Source organism: Meriones unguiculatus, chromosome 18 (assembly GCF_030254825.1).
Source record: "Meriones unguiculatus strain TT.TT164.6M chromosome 18, Bangor_MerUng_6.1, whole genome shotgun sequence".
NCBI lineage: Eukaryota > Metazoa > Chordata > Mammalia > Rodentia > Muridae > Meriones > Meriones unguiculatus.
Window position 1 is genome coordinate 15992656 of NC_083365.1, and position 27222 is coordinate 16019877.

Sequence of the window (27222 nt, forward strand, 5' to 3'; positions counted from 1 at the left end):
CTCAGAGCAGTTGTCGGGCACCCAGCTCACTGCTGCCATCTCTCACTCAGCACCTCAACTCCCGACTAAACAGCAGTGTTATTTTTGTTAGGTGTGGAGTGATTGCCTCTGTCTGCTGATGAGCTGTCTGCTCCAATAATCATCTAAATCCAGCCTCTGGCCTTGTCTCCAAGGGGACAGTCCTGACAACAGATGCGCCCGAAGCATTGACCATTCATTCCCTGTTTCTCCATGATGCTACTTACCCATGCTCTCCTGTGCGAACTTCTTGGGCCTCTATGCTTCTTGTTACATTCCAGCTTCGTCATTTTGAAACCTACTGTAGAGCTGAGTGAGGGGACAGAGAGTAGAGAGAGGGCTGTTCTCCCTCTCACTGCCCTAAAAATTGAAATTGTGATCTACTTCCCTTGGTTCTTCCTGAATTCCCAAATCCATACAGTTGATTCTTGGTGAACTGTTTGGAGGATTTGGCTTGTTTGTTTGCATGTTTGTTTTGCTTATTTACTTATTCTGATCTAAACTTGATGTCTTCTACGAGATAATCTAACATGGGGAGACTGAAGCAAAGCTTCGATCCCCCTGAAGATTTGAGACGTGTGCTAACACCACCAGCCCCACAGGGCCCCCTCATCCTCCCAGCCCAACACCTCAGAAAGCAAGGTTGCACACCCAGATCTTTCACGTCTTTCCACAATGCCTGTCCATATCTGAGTGTTTTATAAAGCATATTCCCAAGAGGTAAATATGTGGTTCAGTGGGTAGCAGGCGTGCCTAGCATGTGTAGGACCCCAGGGTTCCATGCTTCGCTGGGGAAGCAAGCAGCCTGCCAAGTCTCACTCATATCCTCAGGTCATGTTTCCTTTCACTCAAACAAAAGCCGTGAGAGTGGCTGACGGAAAAAAAAAGAAAAAAATGAAAACCAATGCCATTATAAAGGGCCTCCAGTGAAGTTCAAGTGGGACTTCTGCTTAAACATGGAAGCATCAGAACCACAGGGTTTAATGGTGAGCTTTATTCCTTCCTGAATTCTGCTCATTTGAATCCAGTTGCTTTTAACTGTCGCTCTAATGATGGCAGGAGGGGCACCTCCTCTGTTGGATCATTGTGCTAACTCTGAGGACTGTGAAACCACCCTCAGCTTTTGTGATTGCAGTTCTCATCCTGTTTGGTTAGTGTAAACAAATTCTGCTGGGCACACTGTCCGTACCTGGATTTCCCGATTCAGCTTCAACCTCACATGTGTCCATTTGTGTCTGTCCATTCTTAAAAGGAGCAAATCTGTCTCAACCGACAGGCAATGTGTATCAGAATTTTCTCCTAATGAATTATCCTCCTTTATTCTTCCATCTCTTGGGATTCCCTACACACAAAAGTACTTTCACATCTGCTTAACTTTGGAAACACTTATCTTTTTCAATAGGATGGTAGGACAATGACAACCATTTTATAGTTTGCCTAAGAGATTCTGATGCACTTTCTCTCTCCGGGAGATTTTACTATATCAAGAAAGTATATAAATCTATTAAGAAGCTTGTACGACTATTAAAAAGCTTGTCAGTGAAAGTTATTTGCATAAGCTATGTCAAGTCCTTCTGAGTACAGTGTCTCTGTGATCTTCCAACACTATGATGTAGGGTGAGACTTTTGTCTTTCTTATTTGCTTTAGAGGAGAGAGGATTTGCCTAACAGGCTCTAGAGCTACTTTGGCTTAGCACTAAACCATGTTCAAATTATAAAGTGATTTCACCACTTTGCAAATGTGTACAAATAATGAAATTCATTATTTCCAGGAATTTAACATAAACAAAATAAAATCCACATGTATGTGTGTGTGTGCACGTGTGTGTTCCATTTGTAACTACTTAATCTCAAATAATAATACATACTCATTTTCAGTGAGTGTTAGCTCCCATTATTTTTTACCTTTTCATAAGTTAGTAAAAAGCATCCAAAGGGATTAGTCATTGAGTAGAGAAAGTCTACAATGGAGCTGTAATAACAGCCTTGTTATAGATATTGAAATCAGCCCCAGCTGCATGGTTGCTATGAAGAGATAATGGGCACCTTTATCTCACTTTTGGGGTGACAATTAGGTAAAGGGTGTTTGCGCTTCTTTACATTATATAGTGCATTCCCTGATTTAGAACACAATAGACTGTGAGAATGAGGAAAACATATTCCTGTTTACAGGCTGAAAAACTAAGCCTAAAAACTAAGGAATTGCTTTCCAAGTCATTTGTAGACAGGGACTGAACACGTGCTGGAACTGTCCCTAGGACCTGTACCAGATTCTATCATCCATGATAAGTCTTCCGATTTTCATATCAAAGGAAAAGGCCACACAGGAGTAGCTATCAGCAAAAGCTCCTCCAGAGGCCGTTTGTTGAGGTGAATTCTACAGAACTGGTCTTCCAGAGCTGACATGTTTCTTTACTCACAGGTTGTATCAGTTAAGGCTGAAACAAGGGTCCTCCATTTTTATTTCGGAAACATTCACCAAACCCTTATTTGTTGTTTAGTGAGTTTAGAGACTAGAAGCTATTTCAGGAAAAGATTTAAAAAAAAAAAAAAAAAGAAAAGAAAAGAAAAGACCTTGAGCTGTCCTGTCACAGATACCCAGCCACACTCTTGTCTCCATGCAACCTTTTTCAAACTATACACGAATTAGCAAACACACAGTGTCAATGCCATCCATGTTATCAATGCTAACAAAGCTATTTTAAACTTGTGGGTTTTAAATGCTTAAGGTAAATGTAGAATGTTTGTTTTATGCCACTGAATTTAATACTACTGAAGTTAATTACGAATTGTAATCATAAAATGAAAACTCAAGTCCTGACATGTTAAGGCAGAAGGGTCTTGAGGGGGAAGTGGGGTGTTCCAGTTAAAAGTCTTGGATATAACCTGTCTTCCAGCTCACTTCTACTTCCTCATACTTATGTTCCTCTTAAGGCAGCATAGGACTTACATGACAGAGACTCTTGACAAAGAAACTGTTAGAAATCTCTGTTACCTGTCAGATGGGGAATCAAGGGATCTAACACCAACTCCTCAGGCTAAGGATGGCTGAGGGCATTGCAGCCTCCCTTGTGTTTCAGACACACACAGCTGATGGTGCTCAGGAAGGAGATTCTTATCCAGTCTGTACCCTGACACAGACCTTTCAAAGGCAACACAATTAATAAAGACAGACACAGTCTCTGCTCCTCAGGCTCGTAGCCGGTGGTTTGGGGAACACCTACTGAGAACTCTATGCAAACAGCTACTGAGTTCTGCTAGGAAAACAACCACGTCAGTGTGAGTACTCTCACTGAAATGTTTTCTTACTAAAGAGCATTTTGGATTTAAGCCACAGTGTGGAGTATTTTCCAACTGGCTCGTGCTATCAGTTCCAGACATAAGGTAAGCACACTTGCCCTATTACCAGAGATATTTTAGAGACTTAGTGCAGAAATCCCAATGGAGAAAAAAAATCAGGAGTTGATATTACAGTGATTTTTTTTTATCCCCCAGAGAAAAGAAGAACATGCGACCAAAAAGGGAACCTTAAACCATAAAGATCTAAGCAGGCTTGTAGTAAAGGCATCACTTACTGTAACTGTTCTTCATCTCCTGGGTCCCCTTCACTTTGCCTCGTTTGTCAATCCTCAGATACCACTGTGTGCGACAGAACAGTCTTCTCACCCTTATATCCCCTCCTTCCATGTAATCATAGCTTCGCGTGTGTCGCTCAGGGCTAGAGCAGTTCACATTCGGAGCCGTTTGCTCTGGACTCATGTCATTGCAAGCTAAAGATATAGTGCCCACTAGACAGACGAGGTGGAAGCATGACCTGTAGAGCAGAGTTGGCAGGATCCATGTCAGTATCCATTTGCGCATTATAGTGTAGTGCTCCGGGCGTTCGTGAATAACATAATGAGAACTGAATCTTGAGTTGATTGCTACTCCTATCCGTGAACTGGAGATTGATTTGAGACAAAGCAGCTGATCTTTCCAACCTGTTAACCTGTTAATCTTTCAGCTTCCGATACCAATAGCAGGGTTCCTCCTCAGTAACACAGTTGATAGATCCGTATAAAAACAGGTTGCAACCAAGGCCAGTTGCTGCCGTGCTGTTTGCTACTTGATTTCTGCTCATAATGAGAGATTAGGAATGGGGAGGGGGGGAGGGAGGGAGACAAAAAGTTGCTTGTGTAAATTTCAGTAGGTAAAATCTCAACAACCTAGCATACAGTGTAGTTAACTGCTGAAGGCACGTTTAAGACAGCTGCCACAGAGGATGTGAGCATCTTTGCCACTCCACATGGAGGTTCAGAAGAGCTATGCGTTTATGGAGAGACACCACAATAAAACTGCACCATTCATTCCAGTTGCTGTCTCGTTAAGAAACATGCTTACTCAGAGCTATTGGCTTAAGTCAAGTTCTACAGCCACAAAGTAGAAACGCTCTCCCTGGACTTCATGAGTATATGCCTTTACGTTTGTGCTTAATAATGTATTTACCCTTAAAGTGCCCAGATTTTTCAAGTTAAGTGTCAGGATTTCTCTGGAGAGCTTCAAGCGTCTCTTTCCATACGTACTACATACAGCACAATTTCTGTAGCTATTTACACAGCTCAAAAGTCTTCCCCCTCAGTACAATAACCACAGAAAGAGAAAACCTTTCAGAAAAAGATTCAGCATTGTTTTAAAGACAAATAACAGTAACTTACTTGTTCTGTTTAGAACAGCTGGGTACACAAGAGTTCCGTGTCTGCTGTCTGCCTCGTGCAACTTGAGCCTCTCTGTAGCTACAAACTACTTCTCAGCTGAGAAATCCTCCAGCAGAATCATAATTGTTTCCATAAATCAACAGGCAAAAGGATTTTCTCCGTGTGCGAGCGCGTGCGCTTGTGTGTGTGCGTGGAGCCTTTTATTCAGAGATTCTCAATAAATACCTTTGCTGACCTCATTGGAAGCAATTAAAACTTAACCAGTGAGCTGTTCGTTGACTAAAACAGCAGAACTAGAAGGAGGCTTATACTGTGGAGTGGTCATAAGGGGGAGCTATGGACACAGCTTAGGTTTAAATCCACAAGTGGGCATCTCCACTCTGTGCAAACAGACCTGATTCTCAAGCAGTTACAGGAAGAAAGGGAAATGTTAGACATTTAAAACACAGAGATGCGTTTTCACAGACCATGCAAACATTTCCTAGAACACGTAGAAGGGCTTTTTAATAGTTAGATGATCTTTACAACACATGGGTTTGTTTGTTTGTTTGTTTGTTTGTTTGTTAAGTATGGGTTGGTGGTTAGTGCTTCATACTCAGAGTACTAGAGAAACCCACGGCCCAGGGGCTGAAAGCCATCATTCCTAAGCAAGGACATATCCTTTCACAGATATTGCACAATTGTGTGTGATCGTCAGGCTGAGAAGACCTAGTTTTGTACTGGATTGTATTCTAACAAACACTGTGAGTGTGGACCAGTCGCTTGACTTCCCTGTGACTCGGCTTCAGGTATCAAGTCAACGGCCATGTCTAATCAGACCAGTGCTGCTCTGTCATTGCAACATTTTACCTCACAATGTATTTATACTGAAGGCTCACAGAAGTAAGGGACACATGATTTGCAAAACTATTATTCTTTTAGAAAAATGGTTTTGCCTTGGTGTTTGGCTATGCCTCCCTAAGAGCAATAGCATAAAAAAATAATAGATAAATCCAGGAACAGAATTATAAGGCCAATAGCTAATGGATATAGAAGAGCTCTTTGGCTTTCCTAAATGATCTCTTACCTCTCCTGTACTGAGCAAGACTGTAATTGTATTTTATATTTAGTATGGAGTATATTTAGTATCACCAATCTAAATGAGTACTTAAGAAAACATATATTAAAATTCCTCTTCCGTGTATCCCCAACACACACATGAACACACACACACACACACACACACACACACACACACACAATTTCTCACTTAACATACACTGCCACCAGGTGGTGCAGGTAGACCAAATAGAGACCTAGAACTAAACTGAATCAATCGGATGCCTTTGTGCTCTCTCTTTATGACTGTTTGCAGAAGATGGAGTCAGCAGAACAACATATGTCAAACGTGCCCACTTGTCTTTGATTCACGAAATGTTGAAGCATTAGGTTTTCAAAGCAGAGCGGGGTGCACTGATCTGTAACTGCATCTGTTGAAAGCTACAGGGCTCAGAACACCCCATCATTTCTCTCCCAAGGAGGAAGAGGAAAGGAGAGAAGGTATGGTAATGGTCTTGTCATCTTAGTGACGTCCTACAGTCTTGGAGGTACTAATAATGAGCAGATTCAGAATTCTTATGAGTTGATGTTCTCTCTGGAGAAATGGAGATCATGCAGTCAGTTCTCAGTAAGCACTGCAGAATGCCCAGTCTCCCTTTAAAAATGTGCTGCAGGGGAGTGAGTTCCCGCAGTGTTAACAAGATATAAAATTGCCTGAGTAATGTCCCTGAACAGGTTACAATCGGGCAGGAAACTGTATTCAGTAGTATAAACTCCTTTTGAAGTTACTGATTAGTTTCCTTTTTGGAGAATAATCTATTCAAGATTGGCCCAAGATGGAGTGGGGAATTTCACTCCTGTTCTCGCTACTACCCTGGCTTATGAGAACTGGTTCTCATTGAGCTGGCAGTTCTCTTGTCTCTAGCCTGGACGCTCTGTGTCTTTTTGAGTTGCACACTGGTAGACATCATCTGCCCTTACTGTAACGCACAGCACAGAGAAGGGCAGGGTGCTCCGAAGACTCTCTGTTCTTCACCATTTCCAGATAGAGGCAGCTTCATCCTTAGCTGAGCGTATCTCCACCTTGTGTAACTTAAATCCCTGAGGAAAAAGGTCTGCACCTATTCTTCAAACGTTGACTTTTAATGGTGACCGTTAGCCTCAAACAGAAGCGGTATCTCATACTTGCTTCTCGTGCTTTGGGAACAAAATAAAATATGTTGAAAAATACAAAGAACTTCTTGCTTACAGTCAATTGCTGTGTCAACCCCTGGACTCTTCCTATGCAGTCTTTATTCTATGGAGAGGTAAATGATAGAAACTTTTGGCTTGTGGAATGTTATGTTTCAATTTCCGGTTTTTTCATGCTTATACACACAAGCTGTACACATGTATACAGGCGCTCTTTACTCGATACTCTTCCCTTTGGCATACAAAGAAGTATTACCACACACACAAACATTGTTATACATCTCGCTTTTATTTTCACTTAGTGAAGATATATCATTTTTCATCTCAGAATTTAGAATGCTCACTCACTTTCTACATTGGTTACTAATTCCATGGAATGAGTATATCTCAGTGTACCTGACCACCTCTGTGAACCTTTTATCTTTACCCATACACTTTACTGTAGAAATACTATAATGAATGCAGCTGCATTCAGTGTGTATAATAAATCTGCCATTATATGGCATACATACATAGCTGAGGGGTCATTTTCCAAAAGATGACTGTCTAGACATCATTCCTCCAGTCCCAGGTAGAATAGGGACTCCTGAAGTTGGGACTAGGTTGATTTATGCTTACAAACGTGACTGTGGCCGTTGAGCCTCATGGCTGACACGGTTCCAAACCAACCCTGTCCACATTCCTACAGCCAGCTCCACACTAGATTTGTCCTCATCATTTCCTGTGTGGTTTCAATATATAAATTCAGTCCTGACTCTGGATCACACTGTACAACCAGCCTTACTTATCATCTTGATTCATCCATTGGACAAATATTTATGCAATAGCTATGTGCTGCCAGATTCTGGGTTAGCCCTTCCGAAGACACAATGGTGAGTATTTTGGAAGTGATCTCTACCCTTCCAGAGCGTGCATTCCAGTGAGAGGACAGCATAAACAAGAGGATCAGGGGATGGTACGGGACAGGGAAGCCAAGATCTTACATTCCGAGAAGGGAAAGAAGGCTCGTGCTTATAAGCAAAAGCCAAAGCAGAGAATGAAGCTGGCGGGGGGGGGGGGGGGGGGGCTTGGTATTAGGAACTGTCTATGCTCCTGAAGGAACCTGGGCTCATTTTAAAAAGAAGAGGACACAGGAAGACAGACCTGTCTTTTCAAACATGATGGACCTGGTCAGAGACAGTAACCTAAACTCAAGAGGAACCCCATGATGGAGCAATCCCTGAGATCCTTAATCCTGTAAACAACTTGCTGGCCTTTGGCCTGAGGCCGTCACATTTAAACACTGACTGCACCTAGGATGCAAAGTGTGAGTCATATGTCCAGCACTGCGGTGTGCCCGTGATTCAACTTATAAATATCTCGGTTTACAAATGCCATTTGAGTCTTTGTATCCCTGCTTCCGTAACAAACTGGCTTTCTTTAATTTTGTATTTATAAAAACTCTCTGAAGCGCTAATCTGAATTAAAAATTCCTCAAACTGTGTTATGAATTTACTGAATTGTGTGACATTAGTCCTAAAGCAAGACCTATTTGGAGCTGGTAGGCCATTGTTTGGCCGGTTGTAAATTTACATACAGTTAAGGCACTTTGATGCCTTGTTCTTGATCACCTTGAGTCTTAAGTTACTTCTAAACTTGAGAAGTGTCAGACTGTCCAGTGCTGCCTGGCTTTGACAGACAAGAATGCTAACAGAGAATTTTGCATTTGGGCTTATTACATTCTCTGTGCAAATTATCATTCTTAGGTCTCATGTTAATCAACTACATAGCAAGGCAACAAAATTGGGGTAAAGCTAATAAAAATATTTTTTTACATCTTTTGTATATGTCAATGTGTCAGAAAAAAATGGATTAATTTTTATTTCCTTAGTTTGAAAACTATGACTGGTCAGTACTAGGTGAACTCTTAAAAGTGACAGTTACTGGTAATTTCCAAAGGAAGGCAGACAGAACACTGTAAGGAAACTTGTCTTCAGGTGAGGCCCTCAGGAAACAAGTCACCACAGAATGTTGATCCCTTTGAACAGAAGACATTGTTCAAAGAACCACAGACACTGGGGCTTTTCCTGGAAAATTAATCCTTCAAAAGTCATGAATTCCCTCCAGAGAACTGTTACCAGTCAGAGAGGAGGGGCTGCCGCAACAGCCAGCACCTGTTCTGAGGTTCACTTGCAGACAGAGCTTCCTTTCCTAAAGAGTTTTCAGTCTGCGAACAAGACAGCTGAGGCTTACCACGCGCTTCCCCACCTCACTCCCCTAAGCCCTGGTGAAGCCCCAAGCCTCTACTCCTGTCTGCACTTCTGGATGCCACACAGGCCTCAGCTGTCTGAGTTTCCTTTGAGAATCATACGTGTGTGACTCCTGAGAGTATACATGTAGCTAAAATGTTTGGCTTCTTCTGTTGATCTTTCTTACGCCAATATTGTTCAGGAACCTGGAAGGATGGAAAGGAGCTAGTTTTGACTTCTCTGTGGTCAGCCACTGAAGGGTAGGTACCTGAAAAACACTGTATCAGTGTAAAACTTACCACCTCCACATTGTGTGATGGATAAGAGAAGGGCAATTTGTATTTACCCATAAGCCTCTCTTTCAGTTGAATACTCATGTTATCTTTAAAGATTATTCAATAATTTTCCTCAGTAGCATTTAATTCAAATGTATTGGATTATTCTTGCTCCTCTAATTGATTCCAAAATTACTAGTTCTTCCACTACAACTTCTTCCACGCCTGTTTTTTTGTTTTTTTTTTTTCCTTGTCAATTATTACTTTCCTGTCCTAGGTGAATTCTCTGTTACTACTTAACAATTCAGGCTCCATCCTAGGGAATGGTGTTACCCACCATGTTTGGTATTCTCATCCAGTTAACCTATTCGAGATAGTTCCCCAAGCAATACCCAGAGACTTACCTCTCAGGTGGCTCTAGAGCTCATCAACTAGACCATTGAGATTAACCACTGCAACCATCACCATCAACCCGACCTCCAAACACATCACTTTAAGCATGACCATCCACCACATGGACAACCCACCAAGTTCTGCTGTCATCTAAATGTAGGCAGGACCCACTGTCCACAGCTGGATCATCTTCGGTGTGTGGCCGTTGGGGGAGAGAGGCTTTCGAGGCAGTTCCTTTTGAGGATCAGGGAACCCCTGCCTTTTTATGAACTTGGGTCTTCACAAGATGGAACCTCTGTATTGGACGGGTCTGATGCTCTTTGGGTGGATGACACCTAAATGAACATCGGTACAAAGTCCCAATTTAATATCAGAGATCAGACCTCTACTCTGCCTGATGCGTCTAAAACAAAAAGGGGGAACTGTAGAGAGCTGCGTAATGCCGCGCCTTAAAGACGGAGCTGGTTTCCGCCTTCCACCTTCCCGATGGTGAGTGCTCTCTGTCACAAACAACTCCATATTTGGCTAAGGCTGAGGATCTGGCTTGCTTCCGTGTATGTGGACCTATCTGCATTGCCCACGTGGCACGCTGGGGTTGGCTACCCAGAGGCTATTTAAGCTGTGAGCTGGCTTTCCCCAGGGTCAGAAGATTGTTCAAGGTTCCTGAATAAACTGCATTGAAAAAAAAAAAAAAAAAAAAAAAAGATGGAACCTCTGACGGGTAAGGAGTGGCTCTCAGGAAATCTTTCCTGTTGTGCCAGGGTAGCACTGAAACCTCTTCAGTGGCACAGACCTCTTCAGCACTTACAGATGGTTTCTCGGCCCAGCCTGAGGATTTCCTGTTTTGACACTTTCTATCCTGAAAATCTAGTCTATTATTTTAAAATCCAATTTCACTGCAGGTCTCAGGGCACGGTCCGAGCTGCTCACACTGCTGACCGTGACATCCCATGGGTGGCTCCTAGCCCAGTCTCTAATAGAATCCTTTCCCCTCTGAAACCTCCTGGACCAGATCCCATGGGTGGCTCCTAGCCCAGTCTCTAACAGAAGCCTTTTCCCTCTGAAGCCTCCTGGATCAGGTTGCCACCGAATGCACTTCTCTCAGAACCCTTGCTTCCGAGTTCCCAACAAAATGGCCCATCAATCTCTGCTCCCAACGTGCTATGGCTTCTCTAGCACCAAGTACCAAACCTTTCCACATTGTAGCTACAACCGTTCCAAAGATCAGGATTATCCACATGGTCATGTTTATCAAAGCAATACTCCTACTCCTGATAGTAATATTTGGTTGGTAACTCTTCCTTCTGTTGGTATGTAATGCACTAATGAAAACAGCTTCAGGAAAATGGGCTTATTTTGATCACAGATCCATGGCCCATGGTGGAGAAGTCCCGGAATCGGGGGCTTTGTGGCTAATTGTCACATTGTATCTGCAGTCAGGAAGCAGAAAATGATGAATGCTGGTACCCAGACCTTTTTCTTCTTTTTATGTAGCCTACAATCACTCAAAGTGAGAGGGTCTTCCTACTCAATTAACCTAACCAAGATCACACCCCACAAGCTTGTCTCCGGGGTGATTCCAGATGAAGTTAACAGTGAGATTAACATTACACCCATGTTTATCATTAAAAAGTTAATAGGCTACTATTGTACTGAATGACGGAAAGGAAAAGCAAAGTAATTGGAATGGGGTCACAGAAAGTTTTTTCTAAAAAGATAACATGTAAGACAGGAGCTGAACATTAAGAAGAAAACAAAGGGCAGAATATTCTAGATAAAGGTTCCATAGAAAACCAAAATTGTGAGGTGAAAATGAGCTTATTGTATTCTGGAAATGGAAATATAATGGACCACAGTGAATAAGAAGAAAATCCCATGGTGAAACCAATGTGCTTTGAGATTTGTCCCTACCCGTTACAAGCTGCCATTCATGTATGAATGTGAGACACCATCTTGTGAGACATCACAAGATATGAGTAAGGTGACCACTGAGATGACTACAGTTGAAATCCAAGTCAAAGATCATGTCTTGGACTAGATTGTAGTACCAGGGATGGAAGCAAAGCTGGGTAGTGGGTAATTCAAGAGTAAGAAAGGATCAGAGTTAAATCCCAGAGGCTTGACTTGTGAAAATGTGCTCTACTTTGCTGAACTAAGTAAGAGGAGGGTGAGGAATGCTATAGGCCAAGTCCAAGCCCAAGTCCAGGTCCCCATCACACTGTCTGTGAACTTCCAACTTCTCTGAAATCAACTGCTTACACAACAGAGTGGAAGTGAAAACGGAAATAAAATTTCAACAATATCTGGCAGTAGCTAGTACAAAGGAAAAACTGTTCCTGTGCTGCGTTATGCATTTTGTTTAAAATGTTAAGAATGAGGGCTTGGAGATAGCGCTGTAGGTAAAGGAGTGCCTGGGCAAGTGTGAAGACGTGGTCTCAGATCCCCATTGCTCATGTAAAAGCCGAACAAGGCAGAAACAGACCATAACCACACACTTGTCTGAATACAGGAGGGTCCCTGGAGCGTGCTGCCGGCTGGTCCAGCAAAAACGGCTTCCTGAATCTCAGGTTCAAGAAGAGACCCTGTCTCAACAACAAATGGACAGTTACAGAGGAAGATATTTGACATCCATCTCTTGTCTCCTCACACACACCTACAACAGGCATGCACACCACTCACACAGTGCGCGCGCACGCGCACACACACACACACACACACATACACACACACACACATACACACAAACACACTCTACATTAAAACCAGTCTCCCCTCATTTTTATAGTTAAGAATGCCTCTGATAGGTCCCAGAATTAAAGCTATTGAGATATACGAACAGTCAAGATTGTTACATGGCTTTAACATAAGAGACTAAAATGTGTAATCCTTCCATTTGAAGCCGTAAGCGAGCCTTAGAGCAGTCATCAGATGTTGAGTGACAGCTCAGTTCAGTCGCTGTAACGCTGAGAGTCAGATTCCTTAAGAAAAACACTGTGGGAACTTTTTAAGAAATGCTTAAAAGTGCTTTTATTTTTACAGTTCCTTCCAAACAAGAAAATATATTCATTGAGAAACATAATAGTAAAATAATACATGTAAGCATGCAAAACCAAAATAGGTCACACAATGAAAAGAACACGATAAAAGCTAAGGAATCTTCTCCATCGTGGCTCACTTGAAAACAAAACAACAACAAAAAGACCATTTTATGTGAACCAGAACAAGGCCAGCCTGGGCGAGGCAGGGAGAAAGTGGGGGCTGCACATGGCCACTGCTGACTCCTCAGCCTGAGTGAGTTTGTTAAGGTACAAAGTTATAAAATACTTTAAAAGAAATGGGTCTGGGCAGATGGCTCAGGAGTTAAGAGCACATACTATTCGTGCAGAGGACTGGAGCTCAGTCCCCAGTTCACACATCAAGAAGCTCACAGCCACCTGTAACTCCAGCTCCAGGGGATCCAGCGCCCTCTTCTGGCCTCTGCGGACATGTGCACTCACATATGCACATGCCATTCACTCCTCTCCCCAACACACACACACACATAGTTAAGCATACAGGCACACACTCATGTACTAGTTAAAAGTAAAATAAATAGTTTTAAATTATTATTATTATGTATGGATGTTTTGCGTGCCTATATGTCTGTGCATCACATCACTTGCCTACAGCCTGTGGCGGCCAGAAGGTGTTGGATCTCCTAGAACTGGGGTTACTGCTGGCTGTTAGCTGCCACATGGGTTCTGAGAGTCTAATCCAGGACCTCTGGAGGGGCAGCCAGTGCTCTTCACTGCTGAACCATCTTCCAGCCCCCAAAGGTAAAGTAAAGTTTTTTTTTTGAGGAATGTTGTTCACTCATGCCAAGCACTATAGATACAGTAAGTTATAGTAGATCATGCTGAACCAAATCTGTAAAAAAAAAAAAAAAAAAAAAAAAATGTGGAAAATATAACATGCATTTAATTTATAATATAGATGCAAAACTACTAAAAAATGTTTAAAAACTGCTTTCCTTCTTAAACAGTTTTAAACCTCCTATGGCAATAGGTACATTATATTACTTTGTGAAACCTTGGAAACATCAACAAAGCAAAAGACAAATTTCCAACCCAAACTCAATTTGAATGGTAACAAATTCCAAACTGGGAAACTCTTTTTTTTTTCTTATTATTTAAACAATAATGCTTTCATTTGTGTCCTTATTTTCATTCAATTCTTAAAAGCTTCTAATTTCCTTCTGGGCTTCTGTCTTGACCCAGTTTTCATTCAGTAGTGAGTTATTCGGCTTGCGTGAGTTTGTATACTTTTGCATTTCCGACTGTTGATGCCAGGCTTTCCTCCGTGGTGGTCAGGTAGGCTCCGGGTGTTATTTCAGTTTCCTTGTATCAGCTGAGATTCACCTTGTGTCCTAACATGTGGCCAATTTTGGAGAAACTGCCATGAGCTGCTGATGAGAAAGTATATTCTTTTCTGTTTGGGTGAAATATTAGGAAGATGTCTGTTAAGTTTGTCTGGTTTATGATGTAATCTAAATCCAGTATTTCATCTGGATGGATCAGAAAGATGGATCCTGTTTTCTAATACAATCTGTCACTCTGTGATTTTTTTTTTATTGTGTGATTGAGACCACTCATGTTAAGGGTTATTAATGATTAATATTTATTGGTTTCTCTTATTTTGTCACGGTGGTATGGGTCCCTCTCCCTTTTGCTTAATTGTTCTGGGATTGTTTATTTCTTGTGTCCTCTTGGATGTAGTTAACTTCTTCACACTGATTTCCCTTCTAGTGCCAACTATAGAGCTGGATTGGTGCACAGAAACGGCTTTAATTTGTTTAACAATTAATTTGTTTTTATCATTTCTCTCTTTGCCCATTGTGGTTAATAGTTTTACCAGGTATAGTAGTCCGAGCTGCCAGCTGTAGAGCATCCATCCTCCTGGCTCTCAGAGTCTTCATTAAAAAAACAATTGTTATTACAATGGGCCTGCATTTAAATGTTTTGTTTTGTTTCCCCCTCTGGCAGATTTTAATATCCTTTTTTAAAATAAATCTTTTTTTGTTTTGTTCTGTTTTGGTTTGGTTTGTTTCTCGAGACAGAGTTTCTCTGTACACAGCCTTGGCTGTCCTGGAACTCACTCTGTAAACCAGACTGCCCTTGAACTCACAGCAATCCACCTGACTCTGCCGCCCAGAGTGCTGGGATTACAGGTTTGTGCCACCACGCCCAGCTAATATTCTTTGTTGCTGTTGTTCTGTGTATCTAGTGTCTTGATTATTCTACATCACATGGAATTTCTCTTCTGGTTCTATTTGGTGCTCTTGAACCTTCATAGGCTCCTCCTGCGATTGGGGTGATTTTCTTCTATGATTTTGTTTAAAATATATTCTGTGCCTTTGATCTGGGTTTTGTTGCCTTCCACTAAACCTTTTTTTTTTTTCTTTGTAGGTTTGGTCTTTTCATGATTTCTCATATTTCCTGGATGTTTTGTACCTGGATACTTTTAGATTTAGCTTTGTTTGACTGAGCTATATCCATTTCTTCTACCTTGTCTTCCAGACTGGAAATTCTCTCTTCCACGTCTTCTGACCTGTTCTTGAGGGTTTTATTGACATTTTTATTCTCAGCTTTGGTTTTCTTTCGTGATTCTATTTCTTTATGAAATTCTGTTTTTGTGTTTTGAATTGTTTTCATTATTTACTTCAACTGTTTGTGTTTTTGTGGTCTCCATTAAGGTATCTGTTCGGATACTCATTAAGGCCCTTATACATATTCACAATTGCTATTTTGAAGTGCTACGGCTGAATTGTTTTTCTCAGAGCCTACCGCAATAGGGTTGCTGGCTCCTGGAGGTGGCACATTGCCTTGGTTATTCATGCTTGTGTTTTTACGCTGGGATCTAGGCATCTGGAATGATGATATTTGAGGCATTTCTTGGTGTAGATAATTGGTCTCGTCTTTGTTGGGTGGGTGTTCCATTCTCTGGATGCTAACTCTGGATGCTAGCCAAGTGTGGTAGTTGTGGGCTCACTGAGTACCAGGCTAGTTTGGACATTGCAGGTCCCTGGTAAAGAGTGGTTCTTTGATTCTGTAGGAGGCACAAAGGACTGGAGATGGGTTAGAAAGAAAGGCTGAAACAGACCCAAACCAAGAGACTCTGGTACGTGAAACTTTACTATATTTTAAATGGTCCCTAGAATGATACATTTTGGAATAATATCTATCATGTCATTTATGCCTTGGAACAGCAAAGTTTAAAATAATTCTAGCGTTTAGCATAACTAAAAAGTTCAGTTAAAGACTACTTAAAATGGTAATTATTTATGCTGCATTCTTTCCTTGTTTTCCTTGTCTTCCTCATTCCTTATATCCCATTTTATTCCACTCAGCATGCTGATATATTATAATATATTGAAATAGTTTATTCCCAAAGTAAACATAAAATATAAAAAACAAAATAACAGACTCAAAAATATCAAAACATCACTGTTCTTATTATTCTACAAAAAAAGTGAATATTTAGAGATACAATATATAAAATATCTGGGTTCCATTACCACTACCTACAACACTTCATATTTGGACTTAATGGAGTTCTGTTGAGTCCTCACGCTCTTAGACCTAGCTTGTGTCTTCTAAACCAAGAGGCTATCTCTTTGCCCTGTTTTTACTCCCCTGATTTTCTAGGTGTAATTTAAGTTTTGACATTTACTTAGTGATAGCAAATATTTGCAAAGGCTGGCTGTCTTTCTTGTTACTACTAATCATGTTTATCTCCTCCTTCCCTCCTCATTTTAAAATTCTGATCTCACTTTCCCTCTCGTATGTGTGTGTGTCTGTGCTTTCTATCATATCCATACTTTTCAGGTTTTTAGGGGCCTCTTTAGGTTATTCTTACATTAGTTTTATAATTTGTCCTTTTTTTCCAGCCTTTTTGAAAAACAGTCTGTTTTCTATTATAATTAGTATTCCTCTGAGAATAATTTCATATTATAGAAGGCAAACAATTCTCAAATAATAACCCATATGATGTAACTTCTGGTAATTTAGACTTTTATCCAAAAATTTTAAAGAGTTGTTCCTGTAGTCTAACTTATCAAATTGTTTGTTTGCTACGTGGTCACACAAAAACTTATGGAAGGGAGGTTGGCGTGGGTTATTATTCAATGCAAGTTAACACTTGAAAACCTGTTTTTCACAATGAGAGAGCTTGGAAACGAAACATGGAAAATGATTCACTCTAAGCAACAGTTTGTTTCTTAGGTAAACTGAATAACACATGAAAGCCCTATGGAAATGTACTGAAAAAAGAAGTAAAAAAATATCAGGACTAGAGCGAGTGGGCAGTGATTGAGAGTGTAAAGACGTGTGCTTGGTCCTCTCATAACAAATGGGTTAGCTGTGAGAAAACTTCAGGATTTAGATAAACCATAGTCAAACATTTCCAAATTTGAATAATTGTTCATAATTGAACACAAGCAAATGTCTTAGTTTCTTTGTATCTGTCATGGATATAAAAATAGATTTAAAAATAATAAACTATGAATTTACTGAAAAAATGTAAAGAGTAGGGGACTAGGTACAAACAAAACAAAACAAAACAAACCGAAACCCAAAGTGAAACCCAAGTATGATAAAGGTCATTCTAAGGCAACATTCTAGGTGCAGCTGAACAGAGCCGCCTGGGAGCAGATGAACTTGGGAGGAAATTCAAACAAGTAAAGGGTGGCAGCCTGATTAAAGCTAGTAAAGAGAGAAAGCGAAGATGCATGTGCTAAGAAACAGGAGACGAATCTGACATGTGTCTTGTTCATGGACAATGTTTACAGAGCATTTAGTGAATGCTGGGCAATTTTGTAAGCGTAATGTACTCCTCCGAAGTTGCTGCTATTTTTAATCTTCATTCAGGAAATGAGAAAAAACATGAATGATATATACAGGTCTATGTGGTTTGGCATCTCCTGTATCCGGCGGTCAAACACCACCGGGCACTGAGCCGGAAGTGCGGAAGAGCGCGGAAGGCCCTAGCTCAGCAGCCATCATCCTGGAGGAAAGGATGAAGTGCAGGGTACCAAGTCAGTGCAGAACAAGATCCGTGTCACGAAGTCCATGCAGGCAGGGGAGATTTTCTCTTCAATAAGTGAATAATACTTACTGTAATGATACAATAATTACTGCTCTTTTAGCTGGGCTATCCGCACCAGGACGGTGGCAGCAGCTGTGAGCTCAGAGCTCTGAGACCTAGTCAGCAGAGGCCCGACCCGACTCGGAATTGAGTGGCTGCTTCAAGAACAGCAGAGATGAACAGCAAAAGCTCCCGGCAGTTGGATGTGCTCTAGTGGTGACCACAGTGTTGCTGGGGCGACTGACTGCCTAGCCGGAAGTCAAATCCAGGGCTCCAGTGATGAATTCTTTGAGGCCCTTCTTTCCCCAGTGCTACAGCTCAGAATACACAGCCAGCCACGTCCTTCACTGAAGTAGATGATGCTTGCCGCTTAGTTCATAAGAAACAGGGATTTACAAACCTTGGACAGTAGGAAGGGGCTCTGAGGAAGAATGTGCATGGACTTAGGACCCTGGCAATCTGTCTGTGGGGGGAAAGATAACAAGTAACAAGTCCATGTGGCCGACCACCTGTAGCCACCTGGGGGGGGGGGTCGTGTGCTCCTGACACAGGCACAGAAACAAGACAGAGCTTTGTCCCACACCTTCCATTCTCAAGATATTTTAAATCTCAAGTTTGAGATTTCCAGGGTTTGAACATGCTCCATCTCTGCAATTTCATGCCAGTTCCTCTAGAGGCATTGTCCACAAGACCCACAGATATAGCTATAGAGAGATCAGAAGAGAATTCAGGTAGTAACATTTGAAATAAATTGAAATATTTATACAGGGAAACCAGTCTGGAGTCTGAGCTCCAAGCCACAGTTATCTCCAATAAAAAATTTATTTTGATGAAGGAGGTATGAGTGACGGTAATGAACCCACTCCTGAAAGAGGGAAGCATGTTAGTATACAATGACCTAAAGCCAAACGCCCCCTCACACACAGAGAACTCTGTGGAGAAATCTTCCAGCTATGGGGAGAAGCTCACTTAGAAGAAAGACACCCATTCAAAAGAAACTTGTGCCAATAACTTACGATGCCAAACTTAAGCTTTAGTTAATACAGGTGAGAGGATGAGAGAGAAGGGCATGATGAAGAGATAAAGCTGACTCTGTGATCTCTGTTTATGTGCTATAGAAAATGATTCAAATTTTTACAAGAATTTCTGCATTTGTTTTTTGAATTAAGATTCACCGAATCTTTTCAAATATACATGAAACTCTGGACTTTGGTGCCACCCCACCTCCCCACCCCACTCTATTTCCAGAAGAAAAAAACAGCAGCCTCGGGCTTGGTTACATTGAGTTTATTTGAAATCATGTTACAACATTTTTTTAAAGCTCCTACTAATGAAAATATTGCACGAAAACTAGTTCTTTGGAATCAATAATGCTATGGCATTATTACAGATAGAAAACAGATCAATGGTTTGGAATGTTACCACATTCAAAGGTTGAACAAAATTATTGAGAGGCAGAAGATACAGAAATACATAAACAAATATGTTTGCATGGACATTTAGTCTCAGATAATGTGTCATCGCTCCAGGAAGAAAATATGATGTTTTGCAAAACTGAGCAAAACTGAAATAGTTAGATTGGCATGACTCGTCAAGGGCCTAACTGAATCAATGACGACCTGCAAGTCAGTGAAACATCTGCTCTCATACAATAAAGAAAAAATGCGAACATTTCAAAAGTTAAAAGTTACAGCAAATTATTTCTTAAGGAACTATGGTAGTACATGATATTGTGTCTTCAGAAAGCATGGTGATTTTTTTAAGGATAGCTAAAATATTAATGAAAATAGACAAAAAAAATGTCATTCAGATGCAGTTGAAATATCTTCAGGCAAATAAGAATTTTTACCAACTGTAGATATCCCCTGAAAGAATCACTACAGCAGAATGAAAAACATATCCAAGGGGCTGGGGCACTGATAACTCAGCAGTTCAGAGCACTGGCTGTTCTTCCAAAGGATCCAGGTTCAATCCCCAGGACCCACATAGCAGCTCACAACTGTCTGTAACTGCAGTCCCGGAGTACCCGTGCCTTCTTCTGGACCCCCAGGGCACTGCTCAGTGAAACGAACCATAGAAGGCCACAGACACACACTCAGGAAAGCACAGCCTACAGGTACAGAAAGCAGATTGCCGGGCTGCCGCAGGGAGGGGTCCTGCGCAGCACAGAGGGCTGCAAAACCAAACCACAGTGTTGTTTACACACCAAATGCCTTTGTCTGTGGAGGCAATTTGATAAACAGTTCCATCAGCACGCTAAAGCTTTCTAGTAACATATTTGTAGTAGTTATTCCTTTTTTACAAAGAGTCAAGAGGCAAGCGGGTTGTCAGCTTTTCAGTTATTAGGCCTTGGAGAATGAGAATACTAATACAGAAAATTTCAAAAGTAATATGTTCCAGCCTTTGCTTTAATCTGGACTGGAGCCTGATGTTAAGGTTGAAGTCTGGCATTTCGGGAAAAGTCCCTGAGTTTGGTGCAAAATTACGGACTCCCAGCTGGGTTCCCTTCTCTCTGCCTGATCTGGGGAAACCCCAGATTCTCTAAAGAGTTCCACAAGGCCCTCAGGGAGATTACAAACCAACCCTTTCCCCAAAAGAAACCCATTCAGTGTGCACCTGGGGATTCCTGGAAATACCCTCCCCCAGGCTAATGAGAGGGCTTGGTACTTTAGCTTTCAACCAATGACTTTTTCCACACCTCTAATCTTCAGGAAGTCTTATAACCGTAAGTGGGGTTTGCCAATCCCTCAGGAGAACTTCATCAGGAATGTTGACCATTTCCAGTACCACTTCTTATCTTTATCTATAATGGGAAATACTTCATCACATAGAAAAGACTGTCAGGTCAGGATAGGGAGAAATGTACCCTCTTAAAATTACATAGCATAAAACTTGCCAAATAACAAATCTCCTCCTTTTGGGAGGAGGTGCCCCACATAGCACCTTGCATGGCCACTTGTACAACCGTGGCTTGTGAACCCCAGTCACTTCTCTCACCCGGAATAAAAACAGTCAAGGAGGAAAAACCTCTCCCCATTTTTTGCCCATTATAGAGCAGTCTGTCAATGCTTAGGACTAATTAAAACAGGCACTGCCAAAAAAATAGTTGTTTTTTTCCCAGCTAGCCTAATCTGGGAATCAGGGCCTTAAAGCTTACCCTACCTCAGACCTCACAACTCTCACTGAGTTAATATGGGAAACCAAAACTTTATACTCTCCCTAAATCCTCCTATGATCCCCTGGAGGAAATACTAAGCAAGCCTTTGGCCCCATCCATGTCCTTTCCCTCAATCCAACAACCCAACTGTCCACAGGATTCCATAATAAAAGTAGATAACCTGCAACCCTACCCTCCCCCTGCACGTGGCAGGACAGGCCTATCATAAGATGGGGAAAGAAGTGTTTAGTTTTCCTTTGGGCAGTGAGGGGTGAGGGTGAGGGAGGAACTACAGGTACTGTTAGAGGTATGGAAAAGGGTCATTGGCTGAAAGCTGAGATATCAAGGCAGCTCATTAGTGTGGGGGAGGGTATTTCCAGGAGTCCCCAGATGCACACTGAATGGGTTTCTTTTTAGGAAAGAGTTGGACCTGTAATGTCCCTGAGGGCTACCTGACCTCCTCAGATGACCTGGGGTTTCCCCAGATCAGGCTGAGAGGGGAGAGCCCTGCTGAGGAAGAGAGTCTGTCATTTTGCACCAAGCTCAGGAGCTTTTCTGGTTATGCCAGACTTTGACCTTACCAGCAGGGTCCAACAGTATTAGGAGAATAAGGGTACTAATACAGAAAATTTCAAAAGTAATGTGTTCCAGCCTTTGCTTTGAATAAGGATTTCTTTGTATTTGACTTTCACATTAAAAAGAATATTTTTGTAGGACTTGTGTTTCTAAAGTGACAGTGAATTTTGTCTTTGTTTTTTGTGTTGATGCTAACAGGTAAATCGGTAACCTTTGTTGAAGTCTATTCCCCTTTGCAAGCTAGTGCTGTGTCTTTCTTCCTCAGGATGTTTTCGGAATTTACCCCTTTACCTCTAATTTCTAGCTATTTGAGTGTGAGGCAAATATTAGTTGTCTTTGCATTTCCCCTCCTTTGAATTTGTTACACTTCTTAAATCTGAGAGTGGCCATCTTCCACCAGTCCTGGGAACTATGCCGAATGTTATTGTTTCCACACTCATTTCCTTCAGGATTTCAGTACTGTCCTGAGCTCTCTGCTGAGTCACTTGGTTCTCTCTGGGTACTGTCTATGTACATCCTTGAAGTTTGCTGAGCATACATTCTTCTGTCAAACACACTGGAAGAATTTTTAGTTTCAGATATTGTATTTATTAATTCCCAAAGGTACACTTTGCTCTTTTAATGAATTATATTAATAAAATTTTCGTTTGTTCATTTAGCCTACTGATACGTTGAACAAATTCACAACATATTAAAGCCCCTTGTCTTGCAAAACCAAAGAGAGCAAGTCTGATGCACGTATCACCTATGTCTGTGACTCATATGGCCTTTGCTTGCCCTGTAACCTCATTGTACACTCATCACTATGTTAGAAACTACAGAGCGTGTAGGTGAGTGTGGTGGTTTGGGTGGGAATGACCCCCAAGGCTCATATGTTTAAAGGTTTGGTCACCAGTTAGTGCAATTGTTCTAAAGGATTAGGAGGTGTGACCTGTTGGAATAGGTGTGTCCCTGGGGGTGGTCTTTGAGGTTTCAAAACCCCAAGCCAGGCCGGATCTCCTCTGTATGTGTGTCTGTCTGTCTGTCTTTGTCTCTCTGTCTCTCTTGTTTTCGTCCTTGCAATCATTTTTGCTCTCGCCCTTGCTTTCTCGCTGACCCTTAACTCTTGCTCTCACTTCCTGCTGACTATGGGTCAGCATGTCAAGCTCTCAGCCGCTGCTGCCAACGCCATGCCTATGTGCTTCCCCCCACGATGATAATGGAAGCTCTCTCAAACTGTAAGCAAGGCCCCAATTAAATGCTTCCTAAGAGTTGCCTTGATCGTGGTATCTCTTCACCTCAACAGAAAAGTAACTAAGACAATGAACTCTCTAACAGAAATGTTTGCCTTTTCCCAATAGAGGTGAGAGATTAAAACACCATGGCTTACTGAGTCATCAGCAAGCTGAGTCAGACCTGCACTGCAGTATTAGGAAGCTCATTCCACTTGCTGGCTCTTCCCTCTCTGGGTCCATGGACTTCCTAGATTTTAATAAAGAACATGTGGGTCCAGTCAGTTCTAGTCTTCGGATGTATTGAGCCTAACTTTTCTTTCTTATTTTTTCAATTTTTACCTTTTTAATATTAATCACAGATTATTTACTTTGTATCCCAGCCATAGCCCATTCCCTCATTCCCTCCCAATCTCACCCTCCCTCCCTCATCTCCTCCCTGTCCCTTTCCAAGTCCACTGCTAGGGGAGGTCCTCTTCCCCTTCCATCTGACCCTAGCTTATCAGGTATCTTCAGGACTGGCTGCCATGTCCTCCTCTGTGGCCTAGAAAGAGCCGAACTTTCCAACTGCCAGCACCACACATCTTCCAAGTCCTGTCTCCGTCTCTAGGGGAAAAAGTCTGGGTATTTAAGGGACTTTGCTTTGACTGACGCATAAGACCTCACATAGCCTTCCTATGAGTCTAACCCAGCCCTATCCCAGGCTCCCGCACCACCACAGACCCTGCCAAATACAGCATGGTAAAAATTAGCTGCCATTGTGTGAAGGCAATCTAGAGTGTTTCTCAACCTGTGGGTTGCAACCATTTTCAAATGGTCTCAGAAACTACGATGCCTCTCAGTAGCAAAATTATAGTTATGAAGTGGCAACAAAAATAATCTTATGGTTGGGGATCACCACAACCTGAGGCACTACATTAAAAGGTCTCAGCATTAGGAAGGGTTGAGAAGCACTGATCTAAAAGATTGAGCATCAGCCTACATAACCGTCTAAGGCCCTGGTGTTCATTCCTTCTGTACCCCACCACTGCCTGCCCAAGCCTGATCCTTGGAACTGCTCACAGTCAGCAGGAAATTTCCAGAGATGAAACAACTAGAGACCATCAGCTCATTTAAAGGGCTCTCTCTTCCAGAGTGCTAACTTCTGTTCTCATTGCCTCCAATGTCTTTAAAAATAGTGTTTGTAAGAGACTCAGTTTGTTGTTAGAGATGCTGGGGTGTGGGCACTGTCTGTGAAAAGCCTCAGGTAGATCCACTGAAGACTGTTTTTACCATGTTTACGAAAAACAAAGCTAAGGCAGAGTGTCTGGAAAAGTTAAAAATAAAGTAATGGAGTCAAAAATTAAAAAATGCAGTCATGTACCTGCTAAAAGAGAACAAGAGAGAAAGGAAGAAGGTAATGGTAAAGGGGTGGAGGAAAGCAAGCATGAGCTCGAAGGCACCAAAGCGTGACATGGAAGCACATGAAGCAAGCATCGCTAGAGACACGCATTTTTTTTTACTGTAAAAGCAACTGAGGAATTTGCAAACATCCTCCTCTCTCTGCTTCCTGACTATGAATCACAATGTACGTGGCTTAATACCATTCTTTAGTAAAAGTAGTGAAATCTGACATAAAGTATTAGGAAACCTTTGCATGTTTGACAGAGGGGTGTGTGTGTGTGTGTGTGTGTGTGTGTGTGTACATTCACAAATTCACAGGCACATTCACAAATTCAAGTGCAGGTACTAGGAACATTCACAAAATTGTTCCATATACTGAGATCTCAGCAATGTGTCATATTTTCCTCCCTCATCTAAATAAACACCGTAGTTCATTTTCATGGTTATTTCTTGCATTTTCCTTTCATTTCTTCTCCACTTTTCCAATTTATCAATTGCTTGAAAAAAGTTACAAACTTAATTAAAGAAAATTCTCTCCCTTCCTAAATATAAAGAGAAATTATGTCATCAGGTCAAACCTTGTTTGAATTGATAATTATGTAAGTCAAATGGTGCCAGATAATCAGTCTACTATTTCATTTCCCCATTCCTTTCACTCAATTGATGGTTAATTCTCCTTGTCAGCTGGATGGGATTAGGAATGGCCTCTGGAACCAACTGAAAGGTTCATCTCCCTAGTGGTTCAATTAAAGTAGCAAGGCGAAGCTGGAGACACTATCAGCAATCTGGGCTTGAGGCTGTCATCTGTGGGAGCGCTCAGTATGAGACACACCAAGCCCTAACCGCTGACTCTCCACTACCCCATAAACCGGAACCCCAGGACAAGTACAGAGGAAGGGAGATGAATACAGGCCTGGCTGCTCCCTGAGGAAGCTATAATGTGACCGGAGCTGTCTTGCTCGGGGACCACAGCTACAGCCACTTTTGCTATGATGGCTTCCCTGCCATGGTGACCTATACCTTAAACTTTAAACAAAATAAACTCATCTTTCCTTAAATTGCCTGTCACAGAGGTGAGGAAACTATGTCCACCCTTTTCTTCAAATCTTTGTCCTCGGTTTTGAAAATGATTTTACCTCCCCTTTTAGTGAGGAAGGTGGAGCAAATCTCTATCCCGTGTGCCCATTCCCTGTGACTGCCATCCACTCTGCTTTTCCCTCTGTGCTCAGGCTGAAAGTTGGCTTTGTCCCACAATTCACAAGTGTAACTTCCTTTATTCTTCCGGGATATCTTGGGTGACTGGGGCCAATGCTTTAATTTCACAACTGGAAACCAATTTAAAGTCCCGCTGTTGGAAACGATGATCTGGCTCCGCACGCTGCCCCCTTCCTGCCCAGACAGTGGCTCCATAGCATCACCAACACCTGTGACGTTAGGAGGCCCCAGATCCTTTTTTTAAATGTGAAGGAATGTGTTTTAAAGATTCCCTGGTGTTTCTGATGCCGTTTGATGTTTAAAGAACAGTCCTGTGTGCTGTTATTCCCATGCACTTTTCCACTATAAAACAGCGGCACCAATTAGTTTTAAGTAAAATTGGTGCTTAGATCGTGTAGTAGGGGCTCAGTCTTTGTCCCCGAGGAAGTATCGTTAGGAAAGACAGGTCTTCCCAAGGCACCAACTAATTATAACCTCCATAAATCCTCTCAGTGTCCTGAGCTTCTGTGGTGCCCCTTTCCTGGTGTGATTGATTTCATTAAGTCTGTATTCTGTGAGTCTCCGCAGTCAGGGTAGCTGCTTAGCAGTAGCCAGATCAAAAGAATTCAGGATTACCAGCCTTACAAGAGCCCATTCTTATTCTAATCATTCATTTTAACTGTTAATTTCTCATTCACTGAGAAAGAGCTTGGCTTAATTAAAAGCAGAAACAAATTTTGCAAATTTGATCTTGGAATATGGGCTTATTTTAAGGCATATTGTTAGTGGTGAGGATTGAGAATCCACCCATGGAAAAGAGTTTGGGAGCCTATAATTTATTTTCTAAAATAATGGAATCAGATGCCCCCTCTTTGTTCGGTGCAGAGGTCTGACTTACAGGAAACACTGTGATGGGAAGAGGATGGTGGGAGGGTGGGGACCGGCACTGCGTCACCAAGACCTCTGCTATTATTGTTCCCATTAGAGCACAATGGCTCCAGACAAAGAGGAAACGATAGGGGTGGACCACAGTGCCCCCCACTTAACATTCGCATGGAGGAGACAACACAGTAAACGAGAGTTTTCTCCCCGTGTTTGAAAGTGTATGACCCTTCCGCACACACTTCACAGGAAAAAAAATTCACACATGTAAATATACCCAGGACTAACCTCACCAGAGTGAAAATCCCTTAATCACTTTTATTTCACAGTTTCAGGGTTTTAAGAGAACTCGGGATGCTTTTAAGAGAAATTTGTTCATTTCTGTAGTGGTGGGGCTAATCCATCCCTGTTGCTGTGACAAAGGGCTCCTCTCGGCTGGCGAATATTTTTAATTCTTAGATGACAGTGAGAGACATAACTGCTTTCAGCTTCCCATTAGCCACCGAGCTACCTGCCTCCTTTACAGACAGTCTGCGGGGAAGAAAGTTCAGGACACTTGGAAGTCATTAGGCTCACTAACAACTTCATTGCTTCGGGGATAAAACCACACCACTCAGATCATTTAAGCAACTATAGTATTCAAATTAACTCAGACTTATCCACCAGTTTTTGTTTGTTTGTTTTTTCAGTCCCCTTCAAGGATTTGAATTCAATGCATTATTTCCTGACACATTTTAAAAATCTACTTACACTAGAACAACCACTCGTATTAATGTCTTTTGCTCTTCTTTTTCTTCACATTCTTAAAGACATTACCAAAGGGACCCTTTGCTACGTCCAGGGTGGCCGTCCATTCCTGGT

The 27222-nt window shown here is 41.8% G+C and overlaps 2 protein-coding genes across 3 annotated transcripts in view; one reads left to right on the forward strand and one right to left on the reverse strand.

Annotated features, from left to right (window-relative positions):
• Fgf7 (fibroblast growth factor 7) overlaps window positions 1-4975 on the reverse strand; it is a 50481-nt gene extending 45506 nt beyond the window's left edge. Inside the window, exons 1-2 of one of the 2 annotated variants that reach the window (XM_021655935.2) lie at window positions 4713-4971; window positions 3594-4130 (exon numbers count right to left, since the gene is read on the reverse strand). In XM_021655935.2, coding sequence (XP_021511610.1) covers window positions 3594-3879 — 286 coding nt within the window. In that variant the 5' untranslated portion in view covers window positions 3880-4130; window positions 4713-4971. Of the gene's footprint in view, window positions 1-3593; window positions 4131-4712 lie in introns of both variants that reach the window. The other variant, XM_021655936.2, reaches the window with a different exon arrangement.
• Window positions 1-27222, forward strand: part of Fam227b (family with sequence similarity 227 member B) — a 184372-nt gene that overhangs the window by 127951 nt on the left and 29199 nt on the right. The gene's annotated exons all lie outside the window — the stretch shown is intronic.